Raw genomic sequence first — 13,331 nt, 5'->3', positions numbered from 1 at the left:
AAGAACTATAAAATTTGTGTTTATTAGTAAAATCATATTTATTAATTTTTAAAAATTAATATATACAAAAAACTATAAAGTTCTTGTTTATTAAAATTCAATACTTAATATTGGTTAATCAAATTAGTCAAATAAAAAATTAGAAATGAACGATTCTTGCCTCCAACTGAAACTAATAATGTGAAGAAGACCACTAAAGTCTAAAAGACCAAAGGATGGCAACGAAGACATCACCATCCTTGATGGAAGAGTCTAACCTAGTTTACTTACGGGTTGCACCTTCTTTGAGCCGTTGAGGTTTAAATTGTATAGCGAGGCCTCAAAGCAGCCGAATTATTTTACTGGTTAAATAAAAACGGTGAAATAAAAATAAAAATTATAGACATTCGAACCGTGGGACTTCAAAAAAGACCCCAAAAAGCCAAAAAAAAACAAGCCCCAAGCAACTCCTCGCCGTCGACTCAATGGGACAAACAGAGTCGGTGGACTACTTTGGGCAGAAGCAGACGCGGGCGAGGGTTCATGGATAAATGTGCAATAGAACTCTAGGATGATAATGACGACCTGCTCAGTCGAGCTACGAGCAATGACATTTGTCGTCATGGAATCAATTCCTTCAAAGTTGATGCTGTTGTCATAAACCTAGCAATCTATTTGAATCTATAGATATTAGAGGACTAGAATGTTAGTCTATGACTAAATTGGTCTCGCTCAGTGAAAAATGGCTTTCAAGCTCGAAGACATTTAAAATTATCAAACACACGTTGCAATTATTTACCGAAATAAGAGAGAAGCAGCAGGAAAAGAAAGTAGAAGCAGTAGTGCTGGAGATTAAAAGTTCTATAGATCAGCTCACACGCAGCAGCAGCATCATGAGCTATCCTAATTCCAGTAAGATTCTGAATCATTATTACTCAACTATAAATTTTTTCTAGAGATTTATTATGCTTGAATTAATCAGGCCATTATTAGACTCCCTTCAAAGCTGTTCATAGCATTCAAATGGAGCAAACTCAACGGAATCCAAACCATCAGTAGTACAATATTATCATATTCTGTAACCGCAAATGCCAACTGGGTGAGTGATCCCAATAACAATCAGAATGATCCAGTATCCATAAGCTCTCTTGGCAGGTCACACCCGTTGGAACACAATTTAAGGGCTGGAGCAAATCCCTACAGCCCAGGTTCAAGCCCCAGGAAGGAGCTCATATTCCTAAAACAATATAAAGACTCTGACCTTGGCTTTTACATATTTCACTGGACTGCAAAGTAGAGAATCTACAACAGCAACCGCCAAACATACCAAACTTTTAAATCCTAGGAAGGAGTCCGTCTCTTAACAGTAGAAATACCCTGATCCTTTCCATGACATATTTTGCTGTCTGTAAGGCAGAGAACCTGCAGATAAGTACCAAAGAAACCAATATTAAACCCTAGGAAGGAGCTTATGTTTTCAAACAATAGGAAAACACTGAGCTTGCCTATAACATATCTTACTGGACTACCCAGCAGAGAGCTGGCAGGCACAGACTACCAAATATACCAAATCATGATTGAGAGACAACGGCCTCTGAACAACAGTTTAAGAAGGTGGACCAGTTCATGGGAGAGACCTGCATTGGTAGAGAAGTGCTCTTAAATACCATGATCAATACTTATTGGCAGTACAGTATGTTGGGGCTTGCCATTGCCATTTACATAAAACTGTCACGGGTGACAGGCCGCAAGTGCACTGTGAGAACTCAAAAGACATTCTGTGGACCACTTTCAAATCCTTTCACAATCTGTTGGAACAGAATGTCTTTTGGTTTCTCATCACAGCTAGGGCAATTATGAATTTTGTCACTTAACCATATGCATGCCTAAGTAAATAAATTGAATTGTAAAGTACACAACACCATGAACTCATAACACCATGATTTATCAACTAGGGGAACCTTGAGCCAAGGGAAAGCCCTAGTGGAGATTGTAGCCACAAATAATGCGCTAATCTGAAAACACTGTGTTAGGGGCATTGACTCTGTTAGGAGTCTATTACATACATTTAGTACACAAGTCCTTGTTAGAGACTAGACCTTTTCAGAGGTCTGAACCCTGTTAAGAGTTGTATTACAATGGAGCTCATTGCTCTTACAATGATGTACAATCCATACAAGAGTTATGGATACTATATCGAAACTGACTGTACTGATGATATCTTCAATATCTGATTAGTCCTTTGTATATCTCGCATCTGATCATGCCCATGCAACATCTGATCGCATCTAACCATCACAACATCAATGTACCATCAGACATAAAGCTTGCATATCATAAGCATAGAATGCCATTCTTCACATAACCAAAACATTCTTCATATACACCCTTGTAATTATCCTCTCTAGTCAGCCTTGGAGATAAAACATCTAATCAAAACATATTATCAAAACTTGCTAACTAAGGGTTAACATCTAGTCTGTCATCCCTACATTGCCAAGTAATTGAATTCACAAGGCAACTCAATTCCTTAGGCCAAAATGCCTGATCTCTGCCTTATACTTTGAACTCTGCGATAATGACCTGTCTTCATGTTTTCAATCCAAAACATATGCCAACTATTATCTTAACACCAACAAACATAATTATATCATCTACAAAACCTCATTCTACTGTAGTAAAAAATTGTAGCCATTAATATTAATCCAGTGAAGATTACTGACTAAAACTGTACCTCTGCTGATAGTATTCCTGTATCATACATAGGCAATTCTCTCATCCAACACAAACCAAAACTGTATATAAGTCTATGCGACCTAACTTACATGTAGTGTTACCATAAATGAGAACATCTATACATTCATGTTTGCCAACTTGCCAACACTATGTTCAGTCAGCATATTAAGACAAATTAAACAATGTAGGTTGAGGGCTTCTAAAAAAAATCATGGAGGCAAGAGATTTATTTCTCTACAACTTGTTTGAGATTTGGGGATGGATAATCAAACATATCATCTCTTATTAGCAGATGTGGATTTGAAAATTGCTGAGAATAAGACAACAATCAGAAGAAAACAAAATTAGACTCAGTTGTTGTGCAATTTGTTGGTTAAAAGTTTTGTACCTCATTGACTACAACTTACAAAATTGTGAGTTTAGGCAACATTTCATGAGATTTATCTTTCCTCTCAACAATAGGGGAGACTCCCTTCTTACCACAGGTGGCTGCAATAGAAACTTAATTGAAAATTACAAAAAGGGCGGTCCTCTTCATCAATTTCTCTTTTTCCAAGAATGATTTGTAAGCAACTACTTTAAACTTAACAAAAGAGTCCCATTGCTACAATAATACTGGTGACCCTGGAATTGGCATAAGAATATTATCAGCGGCAGTAGTTTACTTTTTTATATTTTTGTAAAAAAAAAATACAAGAACCTAAAGTCTCCTGCACTTGTCTTGCGAGGATACAAGCAAAATAGCTAGTAAGCCACAAAGTCTTTTTTTTTTGATAGGCAATTGGCCGAAGCCTAGATTATTTATCATTATTGTTAAAATTGATTATTATTATATGTTAAGCTCTAGTAGATTTCAACCCAAGACGTCTTTGATGAGAGGTCAACACTTTATCAATGTGTTGTAGGCTCTTGCCGAAGCCACAAAGTCTCTTATTGGGTACTTTCAAATTTAATAAAAACACTTTCAATTGAAGCCCAAAGTCATCAACTCTAAGTAATTGCAGCCATTACTGTCAATGTGTCCTTCTGCAACACAAAGTCTTCAAAAGTTCAAATTGACTCTGAATGTAACAGGTAACTCAAAATCTACATAATTGAATCCAAATCCATCTTGAGTCAAAGCATTAAAACTCACAGTTAACTCAAGAAACAGACATCACATAACAATTTGAATTGGCGCAAAGTCTCAAATCAACTTGCTTCTTTTATTGAAAGCAATCTGATTTACATCCAAGTACAAAATCTTAGAGTACATAATTCAAACTAGCAAGATTTTCTTGCCTTGCCAAAAGATGATTATTTAATAGGCTCCCTCCTTTATATAGGAAAAGTGTGAAGATAAAGGTGGAGAAAGAAGAGGAAATCCTTTAACTGCCTTGACTTATTCTCTAATAAACTAACTAACTTTAACTTATCCAAAGTTGCATTCCTAATGTAGTTGCAACTTGGCACATGATACTAAAACATGCAATTTTATTTGGTTTTTTCATTACATGTAATGCGGCGATTACAAATTACAAATTCATGATGAAAATATTCAAGTGCTTGACAAGACACAACTTCTTTTACATCATGCTCTATTTGTCTTCATGTTGCCTGATGTTTTATGATTGTTGTGCTTAGGTTTGGTGGAAGCATCTCAAATCGGAATATGAATATGCATCCTCGATTGTTTTGTCGAGTGTTCTTGATAATATGTCTTCAAAGCACTATATGCTTGAAATCTTTATTTCACCTCCTTGTAGGTTCTATTACGTGATCATGCTTGTTTTGTGTCCTCTTTTTGCATGCATAAAACCAACTTTTAAATGCAGGAAAAACTTAAAAATGGAATTTTTTGGGAGTATTGCATATCGAGTACAGATAGAAATTTTTGGGACTTGGAATGGATGTAAATATTTGAGCTCAAAAAGTGTGTGTATATGGTAGGAAAACCCAAAAAAGGGGTTTTAAGAGGGCAATAACATGTGTGGACAACAAACTTATATGTGTGGAAAATGCATGGAAATGAATAAAAAGATATCTAGTTATAATGATATTTTGTGTTTGTCAATGTGTGTGCACATGCAAGCAACCACCATCACGAGTTTTTAAGTCATATGGCAGCGGTATGCAAGGTATGAATAGAGTGCATGAAAGCATGAAAATGGGGGTTTCGGATGCAAAAGCACATGATAAATGAGCTTGCTTTATGGGAGTGTTCTTCACGAATAGGGTTTTTAATCTTGACTGCATGTACCAAAGTTTCAAATATTTGCGATATATCACTTATAATGCGATATATCGCTGCAAGTTCAGCTGGCCGATTTAATTGCTAAAAAACACGCTGCCAAAATTATATTTGTATCGCAGCGATATTAATACCAAAAAAAGCCAGTTTTCGCGAGTTTTTTGGGTATATCTCGGTCAATGCTCAAACTTAACAAGTCTGAAAAATCATTTAAAATTATTGGCATTTGTTGACATAGATAAAAATAGAGCGTGTCTCTAAAATCACGTAAAAATACTGACGCTTTTGTCATTTTTAAGTTTTACGTTTGATTCTCCTTGATTTTGTTATCACTCACATAGCTGCGATCACCTTTCGATTTAAGAATCCTTGATTTCTCCAGTCCAGTTTCATCCGTCTTGGAAGTCTTTTCCCAGCTCTGAAATTCAGTGGCTGCATGATAGGTTTGTTAAACATTAGCTTGAAGTTGAGATCAACGACCACCAACAAAAATCATCTCTTGGTATTTTTTTAAACATGTAAATGTTCGATTCAAAGAGCACTTGTTCTCTGTTCCCAATCAGAGTTCCAGAGTTTGTGAACCACACCCACCTATGTGCTGCCCACACATCTACCTGCACTATTTGAAACTTGCTATGCATGTCGGTTGCTATAAAACTCATTGTAGTTGGTTCAGATTGATAAGCTTTGTCTAGTCAGTTTCCTGGGAGACACATGATGCTCCTTCTAAGAGACGGAGCATTTCTCAAAACAAGAAAAGTGGCCATTGCCCATTCTCAGAGCACGAACGCAATTTGAATGAGAAACAGGACGTCTGGAGCATAACACACCTATTAAATTTTATACATACTCCATTTAATATTTAATAAAAAATTATACTGCGTTAAGGTGTTTAATAATTAATAAATACTAAAATTTATACAATATTTAATTTAATAAAATTTTATACTATGTTTAATATTTATTAATTTAATAAATACATTCAATACAATTTATAATTTTATACTGTTATTAAATAAATACAATTTATAATTTTATACTATTATTAGATTTATACCTTGTAAGTGTATATTAATAATTATTAAATATTTAATAAAGATTATAATTTTAATAATTTTTATTAATAATATTTATTAAATTAATGAATTCAATAAGAATTTTATTAAATTAATGAATTTAATGTATAACTATATTACTAAATAGTTAATATACAATAAATTTCTAATTATAAATTTTATAAATTGTATTTATTCAAAATTTAAATTAATAAATATAGGATGAAATGTTCATGAAAATTAAAATAATGAATACTATTTAACTTAAAATATTGATTAATGTATGGTGAATATGTCAAATTATTATATGCTCTACAAATTTGGTCTAGATGGATTTCAGGCATTTTTCTATTAGAAATATTGGGACATTATTGGTATAGATCTTTGGAAAGCCATTGAAGCATCAGGGAATGGTGGATCTTTGTTATCCGAAATCAATTATTCCTTTCTTACTCTGAATCCCAAAAAGACAGAGCCTGAAAGTCTAGGAGACTTTAGGCCCATTGCGTTGTGTAATACCATTTATAATATATTTTCAAAGATATTGACAAATAGATTAAAAATCATCCTTCCAAAGATTATTTTCGAAGAACAAAACAAGTTTCGTACCGGGCAGATCTATTCTTGATGGCATTCTTACCATTCAAGAAACTATTCACTCTGCCCAAAAGATTAAAGAGGCATGTATGTTCATGAAGCTTGACATCCAAAAAGCCTATGATATGGTGGATTGGTGGTTTCTCTGCAAAACTCTAGAAGCTTTCAGTTTTTCCCATCAATGGATTAAACTTATTTACAAATGCATCTCCTCTACAAAAATGTCTATCCTTATTAATGGGTCCCCCCAAAGGATTTTTTGAAACTTCTAGGGGCATAAGACAAGGAGATCCTCTATCTCCATTTCTGTAAATAATTATGGCTGAAGCCTTTGGGAGATCTCTCACTAAGGCTTATAACATACAGGAGATTAAAGGTGTTACCGTCACAAGGAATATTCCTAACATTACTCATCAACAATATGCAGATGACACGGTTCTGCCAGGTGAAAGCACAATGAAAGAGGCATTTGTTTTAAAATCCATCATAGAGCGATACATGAATGCATCCGGACAGAAAGTGAATGATTCGAAATCTGAGATATATTTTATTAACACAGATCCAAAGGTGGAAAAACAGATCTGCCATATTATGGGATACAAAAAAGGTTTGTTCCCATGCAAGTACCTTGGCATTGAGTTAGAGAAGGGTGTGAAATCCAATAAGGTATGGTATACTACGCTGGAGAAATTGGAGGCTAGGATTGGTTGCTGGAAAGATAAGTGGCTCTCAAAAGCTAGAAAGATTATCAAGATAAGTTCAGTTTTATCGGCGATTCCAACTTATGCGCTTTCTTGCCTCCATCTTCCCAAGCATCTTCATCATAAGTTAGAGTCACAACTTAGAAATTTCCTTTGGAATGATTGCGAGGAATCCAAAAATCTGGCCATCATAAAATGGGATAATATTTGCAAACCTAAGGATATTGGATGATTAGGAATTAAGAACTTACAATGGAAAAATGAAGCATTAGGGGCTAAATTAATATGGCGCCTCTACATGGAAAGAGAGCATAAATGAGCTAAGATTATGTATAATAAGTACTTGAATGCAGAAGACCCTTTATCGATTTTTAGAATGAAGACCCTTCCTAAAGGGTCAGGAAGTTGGAACTTTATGGTTAAGTGTTGTCACCTCGTTAGCAAATACCTAACTTGGGATGTTGGTAAGGGTGATGAAGCCCTTTTTTGGGAAGATCCCTGGGATGGGCACCCACCGATAGACAACAGTCAAATCCTAGGAAATCTCAAAGAAAAACTAATTAATCTGTGGGGTAGTAAAGTTAGTGACTACAAAACATAGATCACTACAGAAGAAAGTTCTAGCTGGATTTGGAAACCTCTGAAAGACATAGAGATGGATTCAGCCGCAATAAAGGCATATGAAAAGATCACACAAGACAGGAAAGTTAACCAACTTGAGAGAAATGACAAGCTCATCTGGGCAGCATCAAATGATGACAAGTACAGTGTGAAAAACGGATACAGAGCTCTGATAAACTCACAAAGATGGGATGAAGTGAAAATTCCACTTAACCTCTATTGGGACCTTGCTTGTCTGCCGAAGGAAGGATTTTTCTTATGGCTGGCATTTCAAAATAGGATTCTAGTGGCAGACAGATTCCGTAAATTAGGTTTAGAAGGCCGCTCAAGGTGTGCTCTTTGTAAGCATGACAGTGAGGATGCTGTTCATCTATTATATAACTGTCCATACTCTCAAGTTTGTTGGGATTGGCTTAGACAGAGGTTAGGATGGCCTTCTCTGTTGCCTAAATCATTAACTGATCTTCTCAAAGGTTGGCCTACCAACCTATGTAAGGGCATCTATAGTAAACTGTGGAACATTTGGCCTTCCATTCTTGTGTGGGAAGTTTGGAAAGAAAGGAATAGAAGAATTTTTTGTGGTATAGAGTTGAAATCAGAAGAGTTAGTCCAAAAAATAGAAGCGAGCATAGTTGAAACAGCTAATTCCCATCTCAAGAATTCCAGAATAGAAGAAGGTTCCTTTTCTATCTAGGATGGCCAAATTAAAAAGATATGGCCTAATTTAGTTAATCCTCCTCTCATCTATTTTAAGAAAAGCAAGGAGGCAAGGGAGAGGTGTAAATGGATTCCCCCTTCGAAGGGATGGGCGAAGCTTAACTTTGATGGGGCAGCTAGAGGTAATCTAGGGATTGCAGGAATTGGATGCATCATCAATGATGACACAGGTCAATGGATTGCTAAAAAAGCCAAGTCTATTAGTCCTGCTTCCAATAACTTGGTAGAGCTCGAGCACTGGAAGAAGGGCTGAAGCTCTGTCAAAATTTAGGATTATCAAATATCTTCATCAAAGGCAATTCTCAAATTGTTTTAAATGCAATAAGGAATAGAGCTACTCCCAACTAGGTCCTTAACTCCAAGTTAGAAGTTATTAATTTGTTGGATCGATTTGCGGAAATCAAGATTTGCCATATCTTTCAGGAAGGTAATCAGAAGGCAGACCTTTTGGCAAATAAAGGAGCTGATGGTGTAAAGCTCTTGGAATACAGAGATGTGATATGAATTGTAAGTTATAATTTTTTCCGTAAGTTTTAAGTCTCATCTATATGTAAGGTGAACCCGGTATTTCGTTATAGATATTTACTTAGGATAGCAAGATTAGGTAATCCATATATAAGGATAGGTTTTATAGGGATATTAGCAACTTATAGTACATCTTCTTTATAAACTTTCCATGGGTTACATAGCAGTTAGGCATATGGGTGGTGGTTAAGGGTTGGTATTTTCTAAGTCATTGTGGCATTTAATTGAACTATCGGGGCTCTTTTAATTTGTTATCGGATATGAAGTAATAGATATTATGATTAGTATTGAACAATATATTTAGGCTTTCGTCATTCCTTTTTATGATGTTTGTGTGTCCCTTAGCTGAAGTTTGTCTGCTTCATAATTCCTAGGTGACATCAAAGCTTCTTAGATAGTGCAGGATGAGTCGAGGTGCTTCTTACCTAGGCCTTTTTAAGGCTTATATTCACCCGGGAGTGGGTTTTGGTAATCTGGACAAGTTGGACTTCTGTACACCCAACATTGAGAAGTCCAGCAGAGAAAGGTCTTCTTTTGAATTTCCTCCCCACTTTCAGTTAGAAAATCCAAATGATATTGTGGAAGTAATCATGGTTTTTTGGAAGAAGTAAGGTGTGTCGAGGATACTTTGGTTTAACTTCTTAGTCTGCTTTGGGCTATGATGTATTGTTTGCTCTGTTCTAATATGTTGGTTGGGCTATGATGTATCGTCTCCCTTAGAGGCTAGGCATTTTTGAGTGGTTTTTGTTATTTTCAAAAGTTCTATAAGCCTATAAGCTTATGTTTCATTTTCCATATTGTCCTAGATAGGTATATGCTAGTCTATATTAGGGTTTTGGTTTGGATGTAAAGTATTTGAATGTCGATATCGGAATGTAGTCAGAGAATGGGTAGATTAGGTGCCTTTGGATAAGGATGTCCTTGCATACTTGTAATTTTTTGTATTCATTATGAACATAGATACTAATGACCAACATGTTTTATTTTCGGTTTGTCTGTCACGATATTTGATGGTTACAATCCTTTGTGAAATATTTATCAAGATTTCCATTCCAATATGATTTATTTGAGTAATGTATCTTGCTTTGATCAATTGGAGTTGTTTTGAAAATTAAGAAGCGACACTCTGTTTCTCAAATGAGTAGATGAATTTATTGCATCCAAGAATTAATTATCATTACTACAAGATGAATTATTTGCACTTAGAAGGGCACTCTCTTTAAATGCCTAATTTGGAGGGTTCGGTGTATTGTAATTCTGCTTTGTTCCATTTCAGTTGTCTGATGATCATGATTGGTGTATTGGTCTGAGGAGATAGATATTTAAGGTATCGATTTATATAGCTCTGTTTGGTCTCTCGAATTCTTTCTGCTTTGCATATAGCTTGAGGTGTTGGTTGTGTTGCTATGGCAGATTGAGATTAATTTTTTGGTTCTCTAGAGGAAGCTGAGGTTTAGTTTTAGTCTTTGGACACAATAGGAATTGAAATGTGGTTAAAGAATTTTAACACATCTCAATATACCAGGAAAGATTTAAGATAGTATTAATTTCAATTATAGTCATAAATGTAATTTTTTCTGGAAGGCATTTACTACTAACATTCTGTTGATAACTTTATGGATCTAGTTAATAAAGAATGAGAAGATAATTATTTTAATGAGCCGATAAGCCTTATTTTAAGTATTGTAGGATGTAGTAATAATAAGTCAAAAAGAAAAGGTATATATTTTATCCTTTCCAAGGGATCTTATTTTATATGTTTAGGTAGATAATTACATTGCTATCACTAACCAATCCGATTGTCAAGACAGTAAAGCAGGGATGAGTTTATCGTTCAGTAATGGAGGTATGTAAATTGCAGTGGCTGGAATGGTTCACTGGCAATAGGCCTCTGCTTCATATAAGAGCCATTTGATCATTTGTACTCATTTTACTACGATCTACTTTATTGTAATAATAGCAATTGTGGTAATTCAATTGGGGTATGCCCCTTTTATGGTGTAATAATAAAGGACCATGGTCTTGGGCTAGACTGGAGGTTTTCTTCCCCCTTCTTTCCTACCAGTGCTCGTTTGAACGGAGGTACTCTGTTGTAGTTCATTTATTTTTATTAATCAATATTATCAAGGATTAGGTTGTTTACCGATAAATTTAAAAAAAAAAACAAAATTATATATTTTCAAATGTTCGATAAAAGTGCTGATTTATTGCCAAATTTTTGCCAATTCCTAATTTTTCAAAAAATTTGGGCTGGCCGAGATATTGCTGATATCAAGTTTTTAAACTATGGCATGTACAAGCAAGAGGAAGTGCTTGCACATGCAACTTAGAGAATTTAGATGGAAAATAGGAGTACAACTTGAAAATATGAAAAATGAAATGAGAAGACTTGCATAGACTAGACAACAAATATATACAACAAAATCCTATGAAAAATGATAAAAAAATTCATACCTTTCTCCTGAAGGAGCAAGAGAAGAAGTCTTTTAAACACTTGCAAAAATTATGACAATGAAGTAAAAAAGATTTGTTGGATTTAGAATGATTGCAAGATGGGAGTATTAAATAGACTTCGAATCTTGACTCAATCCTTGCAACATTTGAGTCAAAATTCGTAGCTTTAGAGATTAAAATTGCACCATTGTAGCAACCATTTTGACTAAGCAATGTGCTAAATGCAAAGCATATTCAAAAGGGCATCCAAAGCATAATAATTAACTTGAAAGAGTTGTATGCAAGCCAAGAAGGATACAAAATGCTTTATCAACTTACCTTGAACCAAATTCTTGCTGATTTGATGAAGATAAATGCTCAAATGTAAGACTTTTTGGGCAAAAATGTGCCATAGATAGGTTGTGAAATGATCAAAAACATCAATAAACTCCATTCTTAAGTAGCTAGATTTGATCCTTGGATGATTCATGCAAAAAAAACTTAGAGATCTCCAAAAACTACCAAGTATTGCTCAACTTATGAATGATTCAATGCTACAAATCCCATTTTTCATGAAAAACACCTTAGAAGGTGGGTTTTTCCAAGCTAAAAACATGTGTTTTTGAGCTAAAAATAGCCACTTTCCCTTAGGCAAACATAAAAGCCTTCAAAAAGAAGTAAATCGCCACCCATCAAAAATGCTTGTAAAATGAGTAAAGAAGTGCTTTTGGGAATGAAAAGTACGTGCTTTCAAGGCAAAATCACCACCCTTGTGCTTTCCGGTTATAAAGTCAGTTAAGACACTTTTTTGGAGATGAAAACATGTGCTTTTGGGTCCAAAATCGCCACCCATGTGCATTTTAACACTAACTCATGTTTATAAACACATTAATAAACTTTAAAAGTGCAATTACATGCTTTTAGGTTCAAACTCTCCACTTATAAGCATTTAAATGATAAAATAACATGATATTGCCTTTAAAAAGTCCAATTATTTGCATTTAGGACTTAATTTATTGGCAGTGGGTTTTTATTAGGTGTTTAGCATGTTGATATATGCTTTGAGTGATAAAAACCTTCACCTTTATGCATCTTCAATGTCCCATGTAATTAAATGTAATTAGAAGACTATAGTATTCAATAAAGTAACATGAAAATAAACTTAAAAAGGTTAATTTTCGTAAAACATTAAAAACTATGGTTAAATCAACTCATAATGAGCTAAAATTTTAAAATGGATGTTAAAATCCACTTCAAATATTGTTTATAATTTTGTTTCATATTATTGCCAATAAAAAGTCCACTTTTGGAGGTGTTTTTTGATTATGACGTGCTGTACGCTGAAAAACCCCACCTTTTCCTTCGTAACTTGAGCTAGGCAACTCCGTTTGAGGCCTAAGTTAGCTCAAAACGAGCTGGATTGCAAGTGCTATTATCATAAGGCAAAAACCTGACTCGAAACCATTTACAACAAAAAGAAAAACACACAAAAGACGTGAAAGTTTGTCAAATATCGAGTCTCTACAATCAGAGGAAAAAACATCTTTCTTACAAACATTTGGGGATTAAACATGACGAAGTCTTCAAAAGAAACACACGAATAAAGTTACATAGAGTACAATTCAGGGATAATGAATTGCCTTAATGACGCTTTAACAATGTATTAAACCAAAGATGCTATACCGACTAATTCATGATAAAACTGTCTAGGGTTGTCTCAGTTTTGTGATGCCAAAA

The 13,331-nt window shown here is 34.6% G+C and overlaps 1 protein-coding gene across 4 annotated transcripts in view; it reads left to right on the top strand.

Annotated features, from left to right (window-relative positions):
• Positions 1–232: 232 nt before the first annotated feature.
• LOC149540716 (S-adenosyl-L-methionine-dependent methyltransferases superfamily protein) overlaps positions 233–13,331 on the top strand; it is a 171,554-nt gene continuing 158,455 nt past the window's right edge. For 3 of the 4 annotated variants that reach the window (XR_016356431.1, XM_089801811.1, XM_089801810.1), the window contains exon 1: positions 233–891. Coding sequence is in view for 2 of the 4 variants with exons in the window: in XM_089801811.1 (XP_089657937.1) it covers positions 693–891 (199 nt within the window). In the remaining 2 variants the exon portion in view is untranslated. The remainder of the gene's footprint in view (positions 892–13,331) is intronic. The other variant, XM_089801812.1, reaches the window with a different exon arrangement.

The sequence above is a fragment of the Cupressus sempervirens genome, chromosome 9, assembly GCF_028749045.1.
Source record: "Cupressus sempervirens isolate cs-2001-9-10 chromosome 9, ASM2874904v1, whole genome shotgun sequence".
Lineage (NCBI taxonomy): Eukaryota > Viridiplantae > Streptophyta > Pinopsida > Cupressales > Cupressaceae > Cupressus > Cupressus sempervirens.
The sequence above is the reverse complement of the archived record's forward strand: the minus strand, read 5'-3'. Positions and strand labels throughout refer to the sequence as shown.